At 40.2% G+C, this 14,382-nt stretch overlaps 1 protein-coding gene across 5 annotated transcripts in view; it reads left to right on the top strand.

The window, feature by feature from the left end:
• The window catches only part of GLI3 (GLI family zinc finger 3), a 203,718-nt gene that overhangs the window by 141,961 nt on the left and 47,375 nt on the right, over positions 1-14,382 (top strand). For all 5 annotated transcript variants that reach the window (XM_048951158.1, XM_048951156.1, XM_048951157.1 and 2 more), the window contains one exon: positions 5,486-5,687. In XM_048951158.1, the coding sequence (XP_048807115.1) occupies positions 5,486-5,687 (202 nt within the window). The remainder of the gene's footprint in view (positions 1-5,485; positions 5,688-14,382) is intronic.

Below are 14,382 nucleotides of genomic sequence, written 5' to 3'. Positions count from 1 at the left end.
ACAGGAGTGTTTGCTGTCCACAGCTTTAGCTGCAATGCATTTGAAATGTGCTCTTTAATTTGTTTAGTGTTTGTTTTTAAAAATTAAGATCGCACATCGGTAGTTCATTATAGCAGCAACTTTTCAATTAGGGATTATTTCAGAGTTAAAGACAAAAAAAATGTGTAATGGTATTATGCAAATGGGTTATTTTTAAACAGTAAATAGAGAATTAAAATAAGAACCAATCCTACTGAGGTCACTCAGCTCACCTTCTGTATTTGATGAGAATGTGTTTAGTCAGGCAATAGCTGCTTTTATCTAAATAGAGTACGAAGTTACCCTTTTACTTTGTAAAAACTAATTAAAAGTATCTTAACTTGCATGGGTATACAGTAAATTAATTGTCATTAAATAGGAATCTGAATGTCCTATCATTCATCATGCTATAGAAAACCCCTTTCTTCTTTGTCAGAGTTTTAGATTAGAAAAGAGAACAAAACAATTAGCAGGAAGCCAATATTAAGACTTTTTTTCCAACAGTAACAATGACCATGTTTGCATTTAATAACTAAGTACAGTGATGAATGCAAAGCAGTGACATTTGTTTGGGTCTTTCTTTTTAAGGGTTTATATGGTTATGTTAAAAGTACTCTTTGGCCTTTGCCCAGTCTCGTCAAAGAACACAGATGAGAAATTGGTAGTTTCCCTCATTATCTGCTATCAAATTCTGAGCAAGCTCAGTCACTCAAAGACTCCTGCTCATTTATTCCACGCAACAACCAAATTGCAAGATATTGTTCTTATTTTCTGAAGCTAGTCCAAGTCTGTCTCTTAATTGTGTGTTTATACAGCATATAGCACAGTAATTTGGCTGTGGTATAAATAATAATTCCAGCAACAGCATACGCTCCACATAAAAGCACTTCAAATGCAGTTTGCGCAGGTTTTGGCCTTTTGTTGTGCTGAAGACCGATTTCCAAGTGAGAACAGTTAACTGGAAAATCAAATGTTGCCTAAGGAGTAGAAAGTTCTTGAAGCTCTGAACTTCAGTGTCCATGAACCTTCTACAGTGTGTGCTGTGGGAGGGTAAGGCCAGGATCGTGTGTGCTCTGTTGACATGAGGCAGCAGTGTGCGCCTGCAGCCCGCAAGGCCAGCTGTGTTCTGGGCTGCATGACAAAGGGGCGGCCAGCAGGAGAGGGAGGTGATCGTCCCCCTCTGCTCGGCTCTTGTGAGGCCGCATCTGCAGCGCTGATGTGGCTCTGGGCAGCCTGGGCTGCTGGTTGGCGACCTGCACACAGCATGGGTTGGAACTGGATGAGCATTGTGGTCCTTTTCAACCCAGGGCATTCTATGATTCTGTGAGTGGACCACAATTCCCTGTGCTGCTGTAATGTTTTTCTGCTGTTTTGGTGTCCAGAATCCTTGAGTAGGTCCTTCCTATCTTCTTGATTAATCTTAAGGGTTCATACATGTTAGCTGCAATATCAAAGTAACTAGGGGAAGATACTGACAGTAGCAATGACTGTGATTCATTGTTGTGGATGGAAAGATGCCAAAACTGTCTTTTAAACACTTAGAAAATTTCAGAAGTCACAGGTTTAGGGTTTGGTGTCTGCCTATTTCCCTTGGAGAGTGAATTTTACTGTGCTTCTATATTGTGTTTAGTAGAAGGTAAGCGTGTTCCTGAGGTTTCTAGATTCATTTCCTGTCAATATTAATATCCTCACTCTGATTAGGCTTTGTCTCTCCATGCTCAGAATGAACTTCCTATGTTCATAACCTTCAACAGAAACTATTGCTTTAGGTGAGTTCTAAGAAGTTTGATTTGAAGGGATGGAATAAAACAGGTTTGATGAAACTTGATTTAAAGAGATAGAATAAATGATATATGTCTGAAGATTGCCTTATAAATGATTAAGCAATGCTAAAAACTACAACTCAGAAATCAAATTCATGGGCAGATTTGCTGGATGGCATATTTCATTTTTGAAATTTATGATAGAGATAGATATCTGTTATTTTAGAATTGATCTCCATCCCAGGAATAAGCTCTTTTCTTTTGACACCTGCTGGGTTCTTTGTTGGCACACTCAAGTCTTTACTATCTACTGCTGGCTTCTTATAACTATAGTGTCTACTCCAAAAAGGTGACATTCCTAAACAAACCTTCACTCTCGGCTTCCATTTGCATGCTTTGCCAAAGCTGATTTTTTTTTTTCAGTACTTGCACAGCGGGAAATGGCTTTTCAGTGAGTCACTGGTCCTGCATTTTTTGTTTTAAAGTATTTTATAAAGAGTGTGGAATGTAATGCTTCAGTGAGAGAATACAGTGAGCAGACAAACATCTCAAATTACTAAATAAATATTGAAGTGTTTGTGTTTAATATAAGTGCCTGGGCAAGGCTGAAAAGTTTGTTTTACTATTCAGAGTAATGTAAAAATAGCAATCTGTTCCTTTTCGTAGTAACAGACCAGCTAAGAATGATGTTATGCTAAATGAATGGTTTAGCAAACATTCTGCAGTGCAGTGGATGGACAGCTCATGCTTAAGACTTTTTAAGGATGTGAAACCTAATTACATGACGGAGATCAGAAAAAACAATAATTCCATTTAATTGTTTTCCTAGTGCTGAAAATCATGGCCTCCCCTGAAGCGAATCTCCTTCTCCTGTTGTCAGATCCTGTAGAGCTCTTGCTTGGCCTTGGCTGTCGGTTCCTGCTGTGAAGCAGGAATTTCCCCCTGTACACAAGAAAGCCTTTGACCTTAGGAAACTGGCCCCATCCCAGGTAGATGGAAAGCCCTGTGAGTTCCTGCATCTAGGTGGGGGCAGAACTGCACTGCCTCAGGGAGAAGACAAAGCCAGAGACTGCTGGATGGTGCAGCTAATGCCTGGGCTATCTGCCATCCAGGCACAGCATCTCATCACAGAAGAAGCAAAACCCAGATGTTGTCCCCTGCTTTTATCACCCAGTTTGATAGATAGAAAGACCCAGAAAGATATTCAGGTGTTGGTGTTGTTGTAACCACTCCACTTCTTTAATCAAACCTATGCACCTGGTCAGTTTACATTTTGCAGGGTCCTGAGGAGTTCCCCAAGTGAGCATCAAGTACTCTGTAGTCGTACAGATTCAGAACAGAGCTTCTGAGCTATAAGAACTAACTTTTAAAAAGTATTAGGTATGGAAACGCTCACTTGAAACTTCTCACATGCTGCCATTAGCAGCACGCAGTGACTCTCAGCTGTAAATTCATTACACTAGGTCCTGCTTATCAAAAGAGTGGCAGCTGTTTGCTTGTCCCCTTCTTAGTGTGCCTGCTGCCTTCTTGCTGGCACGGTGAGGTTTGTGCTAGAGGATTCATCTTTGTGTAATTACCTTCTCTGCCTGTCATATATAGCACACCGTTAGAATAGCTGGTAATCGTCCATCATGTCTAAACAACATCTCACTTTGCTGGTCAGTGAATGTCTAGCAGGTCTTATTCCCTCTACTTGCTGCTTAACCAGAAACACCTGTACTTAGCCATCCCCTTATAAAACAGCAGTAGCATAGTTTATTCACCTTTAAAGCACTCCAATTGTATGCTCAGCTCAGGCAAATTACATTCCCCCCATTGACTTCAGAGGATTTGTTCTAATTGATGCTGGCTGAACAGTCAGCAGATGAGAGTTGTGGGTGAAGGATGTGTCATTTTTGTTTTACCATAGCATGTATCTTGTATTTTCTTATTAAGTGCATTGCAGTTTCTTATAGCTGCTTATCAGTGGTGGGTTTTATTTTGGCACAAATAAAACATCTCAACCTTTGAAAGATATGAAGGATACGAAGCACAGCACTAATGAAATATCAAGCAGACACTATAATAGCAAGCTTATAAAAAGGAGATAAAATAGATTGCATAAAATAAGCGTAGTAGCTCTACGAAGAAATAAATGGCTATGCCTGAGTTTTAAATGATGAATCGAGAACATGAATTGAATCGAAGGGCTGAGCAGTATGGGCTAAGGCCTCTTGCAGAGATGGTGTACAAAAGAAAAAAACAAAGCAACATCTTAACCAAATGCCAAAAAGAATTGACGGCCGTGTTAGCAGGTGAGGCGAAACCCAGCACAGCTTAGATGAAGACTGTAGGCAGAGATGTGCTCGTGGAAGCACAGCAGCAATGCAGTGGCAGCTTTTAATGCCAGATAAAAATCTTGAATAGTGTACACAGAAAGAAGGGCAACACACTTATAGGCATAAAGAAGGCATAATGGCAGATTGTAATCCAGCTGTGTCCTTGGGATTAGTCTAATTGAAGTCCATCCCACTGGTTATTATTAGGCACGTGGACTTAAATACTCCATTGAGTATTTGAGGTTGTCCAGAGCACCAAGAGATGAGCAAGAATCAAGAAAAGTAGATCCATAATGGAGGCTTGCTAACGTGTGTTAATTTTGAGTAAGTTACAGAGGAAATCAAAGAGTTGGAGAGAAGTAAAAATAAACATTAAACCAGGGACCTGCATGAGCCAAGCTGTCAGGATTGTTAGGACTCAGTCCTTTACTGCAGGTTAAAGGGATTAAAAAGGTAGAAGCTACAGTACTGTTAAAGGAGATAGTTCAGTACACAGGAGGGAGAGTAATTCTCTCCTTCTCAGACTTAAGTGAGATAGAAAATAATTAAACAAAGGGAATGAATTTAAAGCAATCTGTCTTCTATCAGGACTGCAGACTGTTGAGATGATGTAGTAAAATAGACCAGCAGGGTTAAAGAATTTCAAAGCTGCACAGATGATTTAGAAATGTAATATTTATTTACTTGAATGGTGTCACTTTCTCTTAACTGCTTTGAAAAGCTTAATCTCTGGTTTTAAGAAATCTGGAAACAGTAGAGCCCTGTGCACACCAACACCGGAATATCGGGGGATCCTGGATGAGTTCAAATAAAGCCTACTGTTTCTCAGTCTGATGCTGTGAATGCCAATTTAACTTCTGTTGATAGAGCTGACCTTTACAGTGATTTTCAGTCCTGATTTTTAGTTTTGCGTCAAGTAGTGTCCAGGTATAAGTGTGGTCAGCAAAGGAAAAGCTACCGCTTCATTTCTGTGCTGTATTTAACAGTTTTAGCTTTGGTTTTGTGTATTAAGGACGTGTGGGTTTGGGTGTGTTAGTAGCCTAGATCTGAATGACTTGCTTGTGGTTGAATTAATGATGTGAAAGTCTAAGAAGCCATCAGATTCATAAATCACCAGAAATGAGAGGGATAACTCATAAAAGTCTTATCCTTTTGTTTAGCAATTAATCATTTTGCTTGCACATTAATAAACACAGCTCCACTGAGGTAAGCCACAGGAAGACAGATTTTTCATCCTAATTTTCCTCAATCGTAGCCAGTAGATCACAAGTGGAGAGAGTGGGCTTAGCACAGCACGTTGGTGTCTAGTGACTCCCTACCCATCCCTGATAAAAAATAAATGCAATTAAGTACCCTGGTGGATAATTATTTGTGTTTACATAACAGGCACCAGGTTTCCGAGTCCAAGATTATCAGCCAGACCAAGCCGAAAGCGTACGTTGTCTATATCCCCCCTATCTGATCACAGCTTTGACCTTCAGACCATGATACGGACATCTCCAAATTCCTTGGTCACAATTCTCAATAATTCTCGTAGCAGTTCCTCAGCCAGTGGTTCTTATGGCCACTTGTCTGCAAGCGCAATAAGGTAAGCACAGCGTTTTCTATATATCTGGTCTTTTATGTCATGGACATGCAGATGTGTGTACTTACAAATGTGAATGTTTATCTAACTGTTTTTTTGGGGGGGGTGTATGTGTATTTGCAACTCCTGTCCTGTTTACTGGAGCCTAATTTGAAGTATAAAATACTTCTTTTTCTTGTTCAGAAAGGTAAACACAAGGGACATCTTGGTATATTGTCATCCAGACCAGACAATACTCCATGTGGCCAGCAGAAATGGTGTGTGTGAGTGTGTGTGTGTGTGTGTGTGTGTGTGTGTGTGTGTGTGTCTGTACTCAGGAGTCTGTACTCAGAGAAGAAGCTCTAGGATACGTTTTTGACTTAGGAGTCTTGTGTTCTGTCCATGTAGATAACGGACAGTGAAATGTTCCTACGTTACAGTCATCAAAGATTAAAGCACAAATGTGGTGCTGTTCAATTAAAACAGTTTGCTAGAATTTCTTGGCATCGATGTTCAAGTTTTTTCATGTTTTAATTTGTATATTGAAATATTAGACTTTCTGTGGCTGAATTATCTTTTTTTCTCTACCACGAAAGCACTGTTATCATCTCATATAATTAGAAATGAGGTGATTTTCACTTGGCCACTTCACTTCTAGAGCAAGAAAACAGCTAAAAATGCTTTTCCTGAAGGCAGAAGAGCAGAGTAGCAAAGGACAAGGTAGGGAGAAATTGTACATTGCAGGGAAAAAGATGGGAAGCAAGCAGAGCACAGAGAGATGGAACAAAATTAGAAGTGCCAAAAAGCGAGAGTGGAAGAAAGTGAGGAAAAGCAACATTAAAAATGGAGACGCGGCTTTGGAGCACGCTTGTGTGAGTGACACTGCTGTGTGTTAACTGAGAAAAGTTCCTTTGGTGTTCAGAAGAAAAATCCCTTACTTCTCCAAAGTCTTAGGAAATACTGATTTTGCATTTATGGCTCTCGAACAAAGAATGCTTCTGATCCCTGGTTTAAGAATGGCCTTCACCTTTAGATTGGAATGAAGGAAAGGAGCAAGTCCCCACAGCAATTTCTTGAGATCTGAACGACCCATTTTTGGCAAGGCTCAAACATGCCTTTCCAGCCTAAATGACACACTTAAAACTTCAAAAAGTGGCAATGGGGATTTGCACTGCTGGAGAAAGTGGAGCATGCGACTTGTGTACAGGAAACTGTGAGCCTGCTAAACTTGGAATGTGACAGAACTGTAATTTGGCATTAGCATCAGTGCTGTTTTTGTTTATTTTGTTTTTATTTAAAGTGTTTGTTTTGAATAGCCCTGCTTCATAGCTCTGATGTGCTTGAGTAGCTGTGTAGTATTTCACAGGTGTGGTATCATAGCTCTGCCATACTCTGTGACGTTTGTAACCACAGCCCCAGTTATCAAGCTTCCGAATGTGGAATATGATTTATATCAGTAGCTGACAGCAGTTTTGGACCACATCTATTGAATGTTTTGGCTGTGTGAAGGTGTACTCTCCCGTTCTCATTCAGATGAGAAGGTACTTCAATTACTAACCTCCTTTTCCAATGTTTGTAACTTTGGTAAACAGTGAATGAAAGTCAGCATACTCTGGAGTCTTTCCTCCTTTTACTCGTACCCTGCAGTTGGAAATGGTTATCACATCTTTTTGATAAGCTGAATTACAAACCTAAGGGCTGCACCTGCCAAGCAAGCCTGATGAACAGTTTTGTTGAAGATGGTTGAGGAATTGGAGTGAGTTAAGTGTGGTTTACCAACTGGTACAGTACGTCTTGTGAACTGCTGTCACTGGGGAGACCAAGGCTTATGCACCTGAGTGTGTGCTTAGCAGAAGCTTTCAGCACTCCCTGGTCATGCTTTCCAGGAAATTCCAAAATTTCCTAGCCATTTTCAGTTCGTAATTTCTTCTTGTTAACAAGAATATTCATGTTCAACATGCAGAGTGGTAAGCATATCACTCCATTCTTCCACATGGAAGGAAGGGAAAGGGAGAGCTGCCTCTTTTCCCATGTTTGAAACTCACCTCTGTTGATGCCCTTTGAATTCTCTCATGTGAACATGTCTACGTAACAGTTACACCAAAATAAACAGTAACATAAGCTATTCAAACCAGGCCACATTTCATTGCTTTAATAAATTCAAAGACTAAATAGCAACAGGGCTATCAGTAAAACTTCATTTATTGCATTCCACTGTCTTGTAAATAATGCATTCAGCTCAAGAACTTCTGTACTGAATCAAATCATTGTTCATCCTGTTTAATATCCTGTCTGCAGCAGTGATCAAAATGTAGAAAAAAAGATAGAAAGAAAACCTTTCCCTAGTGTAAAATTCTGGAAACTTTCAAGTAAATCTCATAGGAATTACAGCAAAAAAGTGATATAGTTCAGCAGGCCTGTAGCTAGTATTCCAAGATGGGAAGGATTTGTATTTTAGGAAATATCGATATCATTAACTGTACTTACTGTTACACAGTCCTTCTACTTTCAGATTGTGTTTCCAATCACTTTTAACTTAGCACACTTGACAGGAATTTTTCATGGCAGATATTAAAGCCTGATTTTTTCCAAAATGCCAGCAAAATTGTTAATTCCTAATAATGAAGTTAGAGGTAAACAGGCTTTCCTGGATGTGGTAAAAGAGCTTTTGCTACCATTTCTCTAAGATGCTAACATTTGCCAGGGATGTCATCTAAATACTACAGATACAGTCTTTGCTGTTCATGGGCAGTTATCCCATTCAGCCAAGCAGTAAGCCCTTAGGAGCTCTCTATTAGCATGTATTAAATAGATGTTTACTAAGAATTCGAAGTGTTCCAGTCTGAGGCGCACAGAAAGGAAGGAGGACTTTCCCCTGCAGCTGCAGCTGTTGTTAATCTGGAATCTCCTTGGGAAGTTTTTGGAGTCAAAGTTGTCTGCCCAACCATAACAGCCTTCCTTGAACATGAAAAAGAAAGCTGTTTTCAGAGATGCCAGGAGCCAGACCAGGATCTGTCCAGGCTGAACACGCTGGGACAAAATGCTTTCACATAACACACAAAGTAAGATTGCACTAGAAGAGAGAAAAAGCTGCAAAATGAGGCATGCAGAAGCCAGTCATTAATGAGAGTGAAGGTACTGCCCCCTTGTGATGCTGCATTGATACCTTCTTTAACTTTAGGGTTGTGTAGCTTTGATTTGTTTTTTTTTCCACAGGACCCCTGCCTGCTTCAGTGCACCAGCTGAGCCTTCTCTCTGGGTCAGTCAGAGCTGCAGGCTCTGCCTCAGCTTTCTCAGGCAGTTGTGAAAGAGGAGGGAGTCCGTCAACCTGGTTGTTTGCTGCGTGGAGAGCAGACCTCGCTCTTGCAACACGATCCCAGCCTGATGCTGAGCAAACTGTGCTAAGCAGAAGTGACCACCAGGCTCATACAGTTTCTTTTCTGGAGGCACTCTTAGTTTTTCAGAGAAGCTGAGCGCTCACAGCCATGTGCTGATGGTTATTTTGAAAATGTAATGTGCACTGTTATGTTAATTAACCCAGGAGATTGGGCCTCCCTGTCTTGAAATTGGGAACCTGCAATGAGTGGCACTTCCTATGCTTAGTGCTTTTTTGATTCGTCTGCCTGTGCAAACAAGAGCCCTTCCCTTTCACCTTAGAGGGAGGCTGATAGCATTAATGTTTTGTGAAGTATTTAGATTCTACAGAGATGAGCACAGCAAGGAATCCCGGGAGGTATCAGCAATTTTGTATTCACAGCAAGTTTGAAGGAACACCTATGGGCAATACCCTGGGCAGGAAGAATACCAGTATTTATCATTCAGGAGTACTGTGTGTCTTGTGCCCTGAATGAGGTAGGAGTCCTGATGGGGCAAGGGGAGAAGAGGTGCGTGGTCAAATAATTAAAGACTGATGAGTGAGAGCAAGAGAGCACAGGCAGGTTTAGTTTGGGCATGTTTGTTTTTGCAGTCTCAGTGCCCTCTCAACCTGCTTTGTTTCAGAGGTGCTACTTGTGTTAAGAAAGTATTTCCAGCACCTGGTTGGTCTTTTCATTGCCTCAAAGATTACATCCTGTGTTTCAAACAGCTTTTTGGCCTTGGACCCTCTGTGTGAGCACTGTGGGATGCTTAAGATGAAGTCAAATGAAAGGAGATGCATTTTGGGCTGTGTTTTTACAGAGTCAAGCATTAAAAGGACTCCGGTCCTTGACGTGGGCACTACTTCAGTTAGGATAATAAATAATAAGAGTTGAGCACAATCCAGATAGGGCTTGGCTTGGCGGGTGCTTTGTCACTGTCAGCTGGCAGTGTAATTCTGTATCCTGACTACTGGCTGAGTACTTGAAAAGAAGATGTTTCTCCTGCTGGCAGCTAATAGTGGATCTCCTTTAGCACGCAAGGTAGAGCTTCTGCTTTGTGCTTTTGAAAACACCTGGTTTAGGTATCAGCTGGGAAGGATTGTGCAGAAAGGAGGCCTGTGAAACAGCATCAAATGAGGATAATCCTTCATTTTGCAGTTACTCATTTGGTTACCTGCTTCAGTCCTGCACCCCTGCTATTCATCTTTTGTCAGGATGTGCTTACATGTTATATCTGCTACCTGTGACAATTAGACTTTGCACTTCACTTCTTTTTTAAGTGGCAGTGTGGCCTAGAGTGAGTATAGAGGCGGTAATGATTTCCCATGATATTAAGGGTAACAGTTCAGAACCTTTACAAAAGATTAGCTGATCTTTAATAAACACAGAAGGTTGGGACTTGTTGTTCTATATGATCAGAAATTCAGAACTCCTGTATTTTTCTAGTCTCTTGGCAGCCCTATGATATTAAATGTACAAAGTTCTCAGAAAATGAGCTGAGCTCCTTGTCAGCTTACAAAGTGTTTAAACCCAGTGCAGTTCTGCCTAGGACAAGATATTTTCTTTCTATATGTGCAGATGTACCTGAGAATATGCCTTGGCTGTCTCATAACGTCCTAAAAATCAGTTTGTTATGACTATGGCAGCCCTTTGCGATCTCCTCTGAGGTCTGAAAGAAACTGAAAAAGCACAGCAGTGCTTTATTTTTTCTTTTTCCCTCCCAGATTCTTCCCCTGCATCCCTGATGTCATGAGAACAGGAAGGAGAGATTACGCAGCGTGGTTAATTACAGCCAGATCCTGGTTGTATTGGCTCCTATCACTTTGATCTGAAGCTGAACATCAGGGGAATGGTATTGAGGATGCATTTGCCAAGAGTGCTAGAAAGAGATAGCCAGGTTTGAGGGGGAGCTTAGGCATCAGTGGATTAGCATCACCAGGGAAGAGTGATCTTTCCTGCACGCAGGTATTGGATTCTTAATGATTTCCTCCTGTCATATAAGCACCTCATGCAGACCTTTTGGGGTAGCCAGTGCCCTCCGCTGAACTGCTTTATAGCTACAGACAAGTGACAATCTGTTAAATAGCAAATGCAAAGAGAAGAGCGAAGTGAAACATGAAAACAGCTAAGATGCACAGTTGAAAGTAAGAAGTGTTTTGTGTGACAAAGTGAAAATAACTTCAGCAGAGAGCGCAACAATCTGACTAAGCACTGTATAGATTAAAAAAAAGAGTATCCTTTTATCAAGTTTAAGTTATCCAATTTTTGAATTTAACAGAGCATCTCGTAGTTATAAGACAGGGAGCCTTCATGTTCTCAGCCTTCCTTCTTTATTCAATATTTTATGCATTCTTATTAAATCTCCTTGTATTCATCTCCTTTCTGAGGCAAGTGGTTTTCGGTCTGCTCTTTAAAGACTTCTCTTGTATTGTTATTTTTTCCAGTCCTCTCTCAAGGACTACCTCTACTACATGCAATAATATTCCAGAAGAGGACTAGCAATTCAAATGCACCATGATTTTGTGCATTCTCTATTTCTTTCTATTTGTCCTAACATGTTTTTGCCATAGTTTCACGTCGAGCAAATTTTCATTCTTACACTGAATTCTGCACTGGTCCTCACAAATTGACTCAGTGCCTCAGTGGCTTGGAGGCAGTGTTTGACTAGTTCAGATGCTCCCCTTGAATATCACTGTGCATCTGACTGTCATGTTGCTTGTTCATCCAGCATATCTAGCTCTGTAGGTAACTCTTCACCGTAATCCTCAAAATAATTTTGTCAAAGATACAGGTTTTGTTTTTTGCATTGCTTACCTCTGCTCATAGAATCATAGAATGGCTTAGACCACCCTCTAGGTCAGGCTGCTTAGGGCCCCATCCAGCACAGTCTTGACAATTGCCAGACAATTGCAATGAAAAACTCAAGACACCACCTGAGAATTCATATCTAACTTATATTTACCAAAAACCCAAAATACTGCTTAATTCTGTGATTTCTATTTTAGGTTGTAAGGTTTAAGCTTTCGACTATTACACTGAGTCTGTGTCAAAGAACAGAAATGCTGCTTCATGAACTGAATCATGTAATCTGCATGTTTGGAGTAGAACAGGTAGAACAAAATATATTTGGCAGTGTTTTGCCTGAAGCTCTGCTTGATAGGATGTACCATATACAAAGTATGTCATTTCCTTTGGAATTAAAAGTGCTTTGTATTTTATTATCTCTCTTATTGGGATCTAAGTGAGATGCAACGCTGACTTTAAGTGGAGGCTTTTCTTGCATGAAAAGGTCTCAGTAATAGCACATATGTTGTAAGTGAAGGTGTAATTGCAGTTCAGATAGATTCAAATTCAGACCAGGTGTAACCCCACTGAAACTGGTTCTGTTGTAACCAGGTACATGTCACATATGGGCAGCACAGGGCTTTATTCTCTGTGGTCTTGTACCTATGTACAGTTAATCTGAAAAAAAAAAAAAAAATAAAGAATGTAATGTTTGACCATTCCATAATAGCTTCATTTTATATCCTTTTTCTAGACTTCTTGAATGGCAGGGAAGCGCTACAAAGCGAATAAGAATGAAATTCTTCAGTGTAATGGAATGTTGCATCTAATTCTTGCTCAATTGGAATTCTACAGCTGGCCTCCTATGGAAAGTGCATACAGATTGCAGGATATATCTATAAATCTGATGTTCAGGGAGCCTAATCTGGAGATCACCTGCGTATTGCATTGGAATGTTGTAGATATTTTTCACCCCACACACACATAACACAGAACGGCAAGATCTCTGCCTTCAGAAGGCATCTGAAAAGTCAAACAAAATAAAGAACAGTTGAATATTCAGGTGCATGCTGCATAGACATTTACATATCCAGACACATACACAGGTGTGATCATGTGTATGTGTGGAGACAGGTATAACCACAGACCTTGTAATTAAAAATCAGTTTGAGGCAACTTGTTCCAGATTGATTTGATGCTACCAGAGCTTAAAGTCTTTAGACAAAGCATTGAATCCAGTGCAGTATTAATTCTGGGAAAGTCCTGGAGCTAAGAAACATGCTGGGGTTTAACACAGAGCTCGCTTTATGTGCAGACCCTAAAAAAATGTTAACTAGCACTTTCCAAGTAATTAATGATATTGTCTTTAGAAACTAACATGAAGCTTAGCATGAATTTGATTGTGACACAGGTTTTCCAGAAATGTCCTGAGCTTGCACAGGGGGAACACAGATGGGTTACACAAGATACTATTATTACAAGGTCCGGTTGGGTTACTGAAGATTTCTGAACGGGAGTAGCACAGTGAGAAGGACGAAGCTGTCAATGCTGTCTGAGCATATAAGGCTAATCCTTGTAGTTCTGTTGCTCTCTGAAACCATTCCATTTTACTCCAGCATACGGCAATGTATTCATGAAGAAAAATTTCACCTAGCCTAGCAGATAAAACAGAATAGATAATACGTTAAGCTGAAGGGATAGTGCAACCACAGACTGTTAATTTAAATTGGTAGTGGAAAAGTGAAAGAAGAGGCAGTGATGCATGTGAGTTAAATGCAATTTTAAGATGATGGCTATTATCTGATGAAAACTGAAAACATGGTATAACTTCATTAGATGCGTCTCTACAAATCCAGTTAGATGACTTGTCTCGAAGTTAGTGATTTTTAGTAAAATGTGTCAGTATTACAAATGCAGAGGGATATTCATGAAACCTGGTTTTGAAAAATGTGGATTTCAAGACTCAGAGCTGCCTTTAGAATCATGCTGTATGTCTGGTTTCGTAGTGACGGCGTGAAATTGTTTTCCCCTGTACTTAAGTGACAGGCCATTAAAACAACTGATCAGTTGTTTGTGTTATCTATGACTGCTGCCAGTTAGAAAGCTGAGGGAGAAGAAGACAATTTAAAACAAAAATTCTTCTTAGTACTAGCAAATGTTACTTTTGTTGTAGGCAAAAGGCTGCAAACAGAAGTGCATTTTTAAATTCTCCCTTCCTGTAATACCATTTGGTTTTCATTTTACGTCTAATATATTTCAAGCAGTAAGAATTTCACAAGTCTCTTCTGGGCTACAAGGTTCCTGAGTGCATTGTCACTTCAGTGACCTGCGCAATTTGTCAATATTCAGCTTTGCAGGCTGCTTCCATCAGAAGGAGAAGTGGATGACAGATTTGGAAACTTATTTTTACTTGCTCCAGTTTGTTTACAAAGAACTTACATGAGTTCCTGTTTCCACAAACTCAAACAACAGGAGACAGTTTTATTACATGATATTCCTGGCTTCTTCTCATCCAATTCCATGAAGGACTCATTGGCTTTCTTTCTTCTGTATCTGGTTTGGAGTCAGAGTATGAGACT

Source organism: Lagopus muta, chromosome 7 (assembly GCF_023343835.1).
Source record: "Lagopus muta isolate bLagMut1 chromosome 7, bLagMut1 primary, whole genome shotgun sequence".
NCBI lineage: Eukaryota > Metazoa > Chordata > Aves > Galliformes > Phasianidae > Lagopus > Lagopus muta.
The sequence above is the reverse complement of the archived record's forward strand: the minus strand, read 5'-3'. Positions and strand labels throughout refer to the sequence as shown.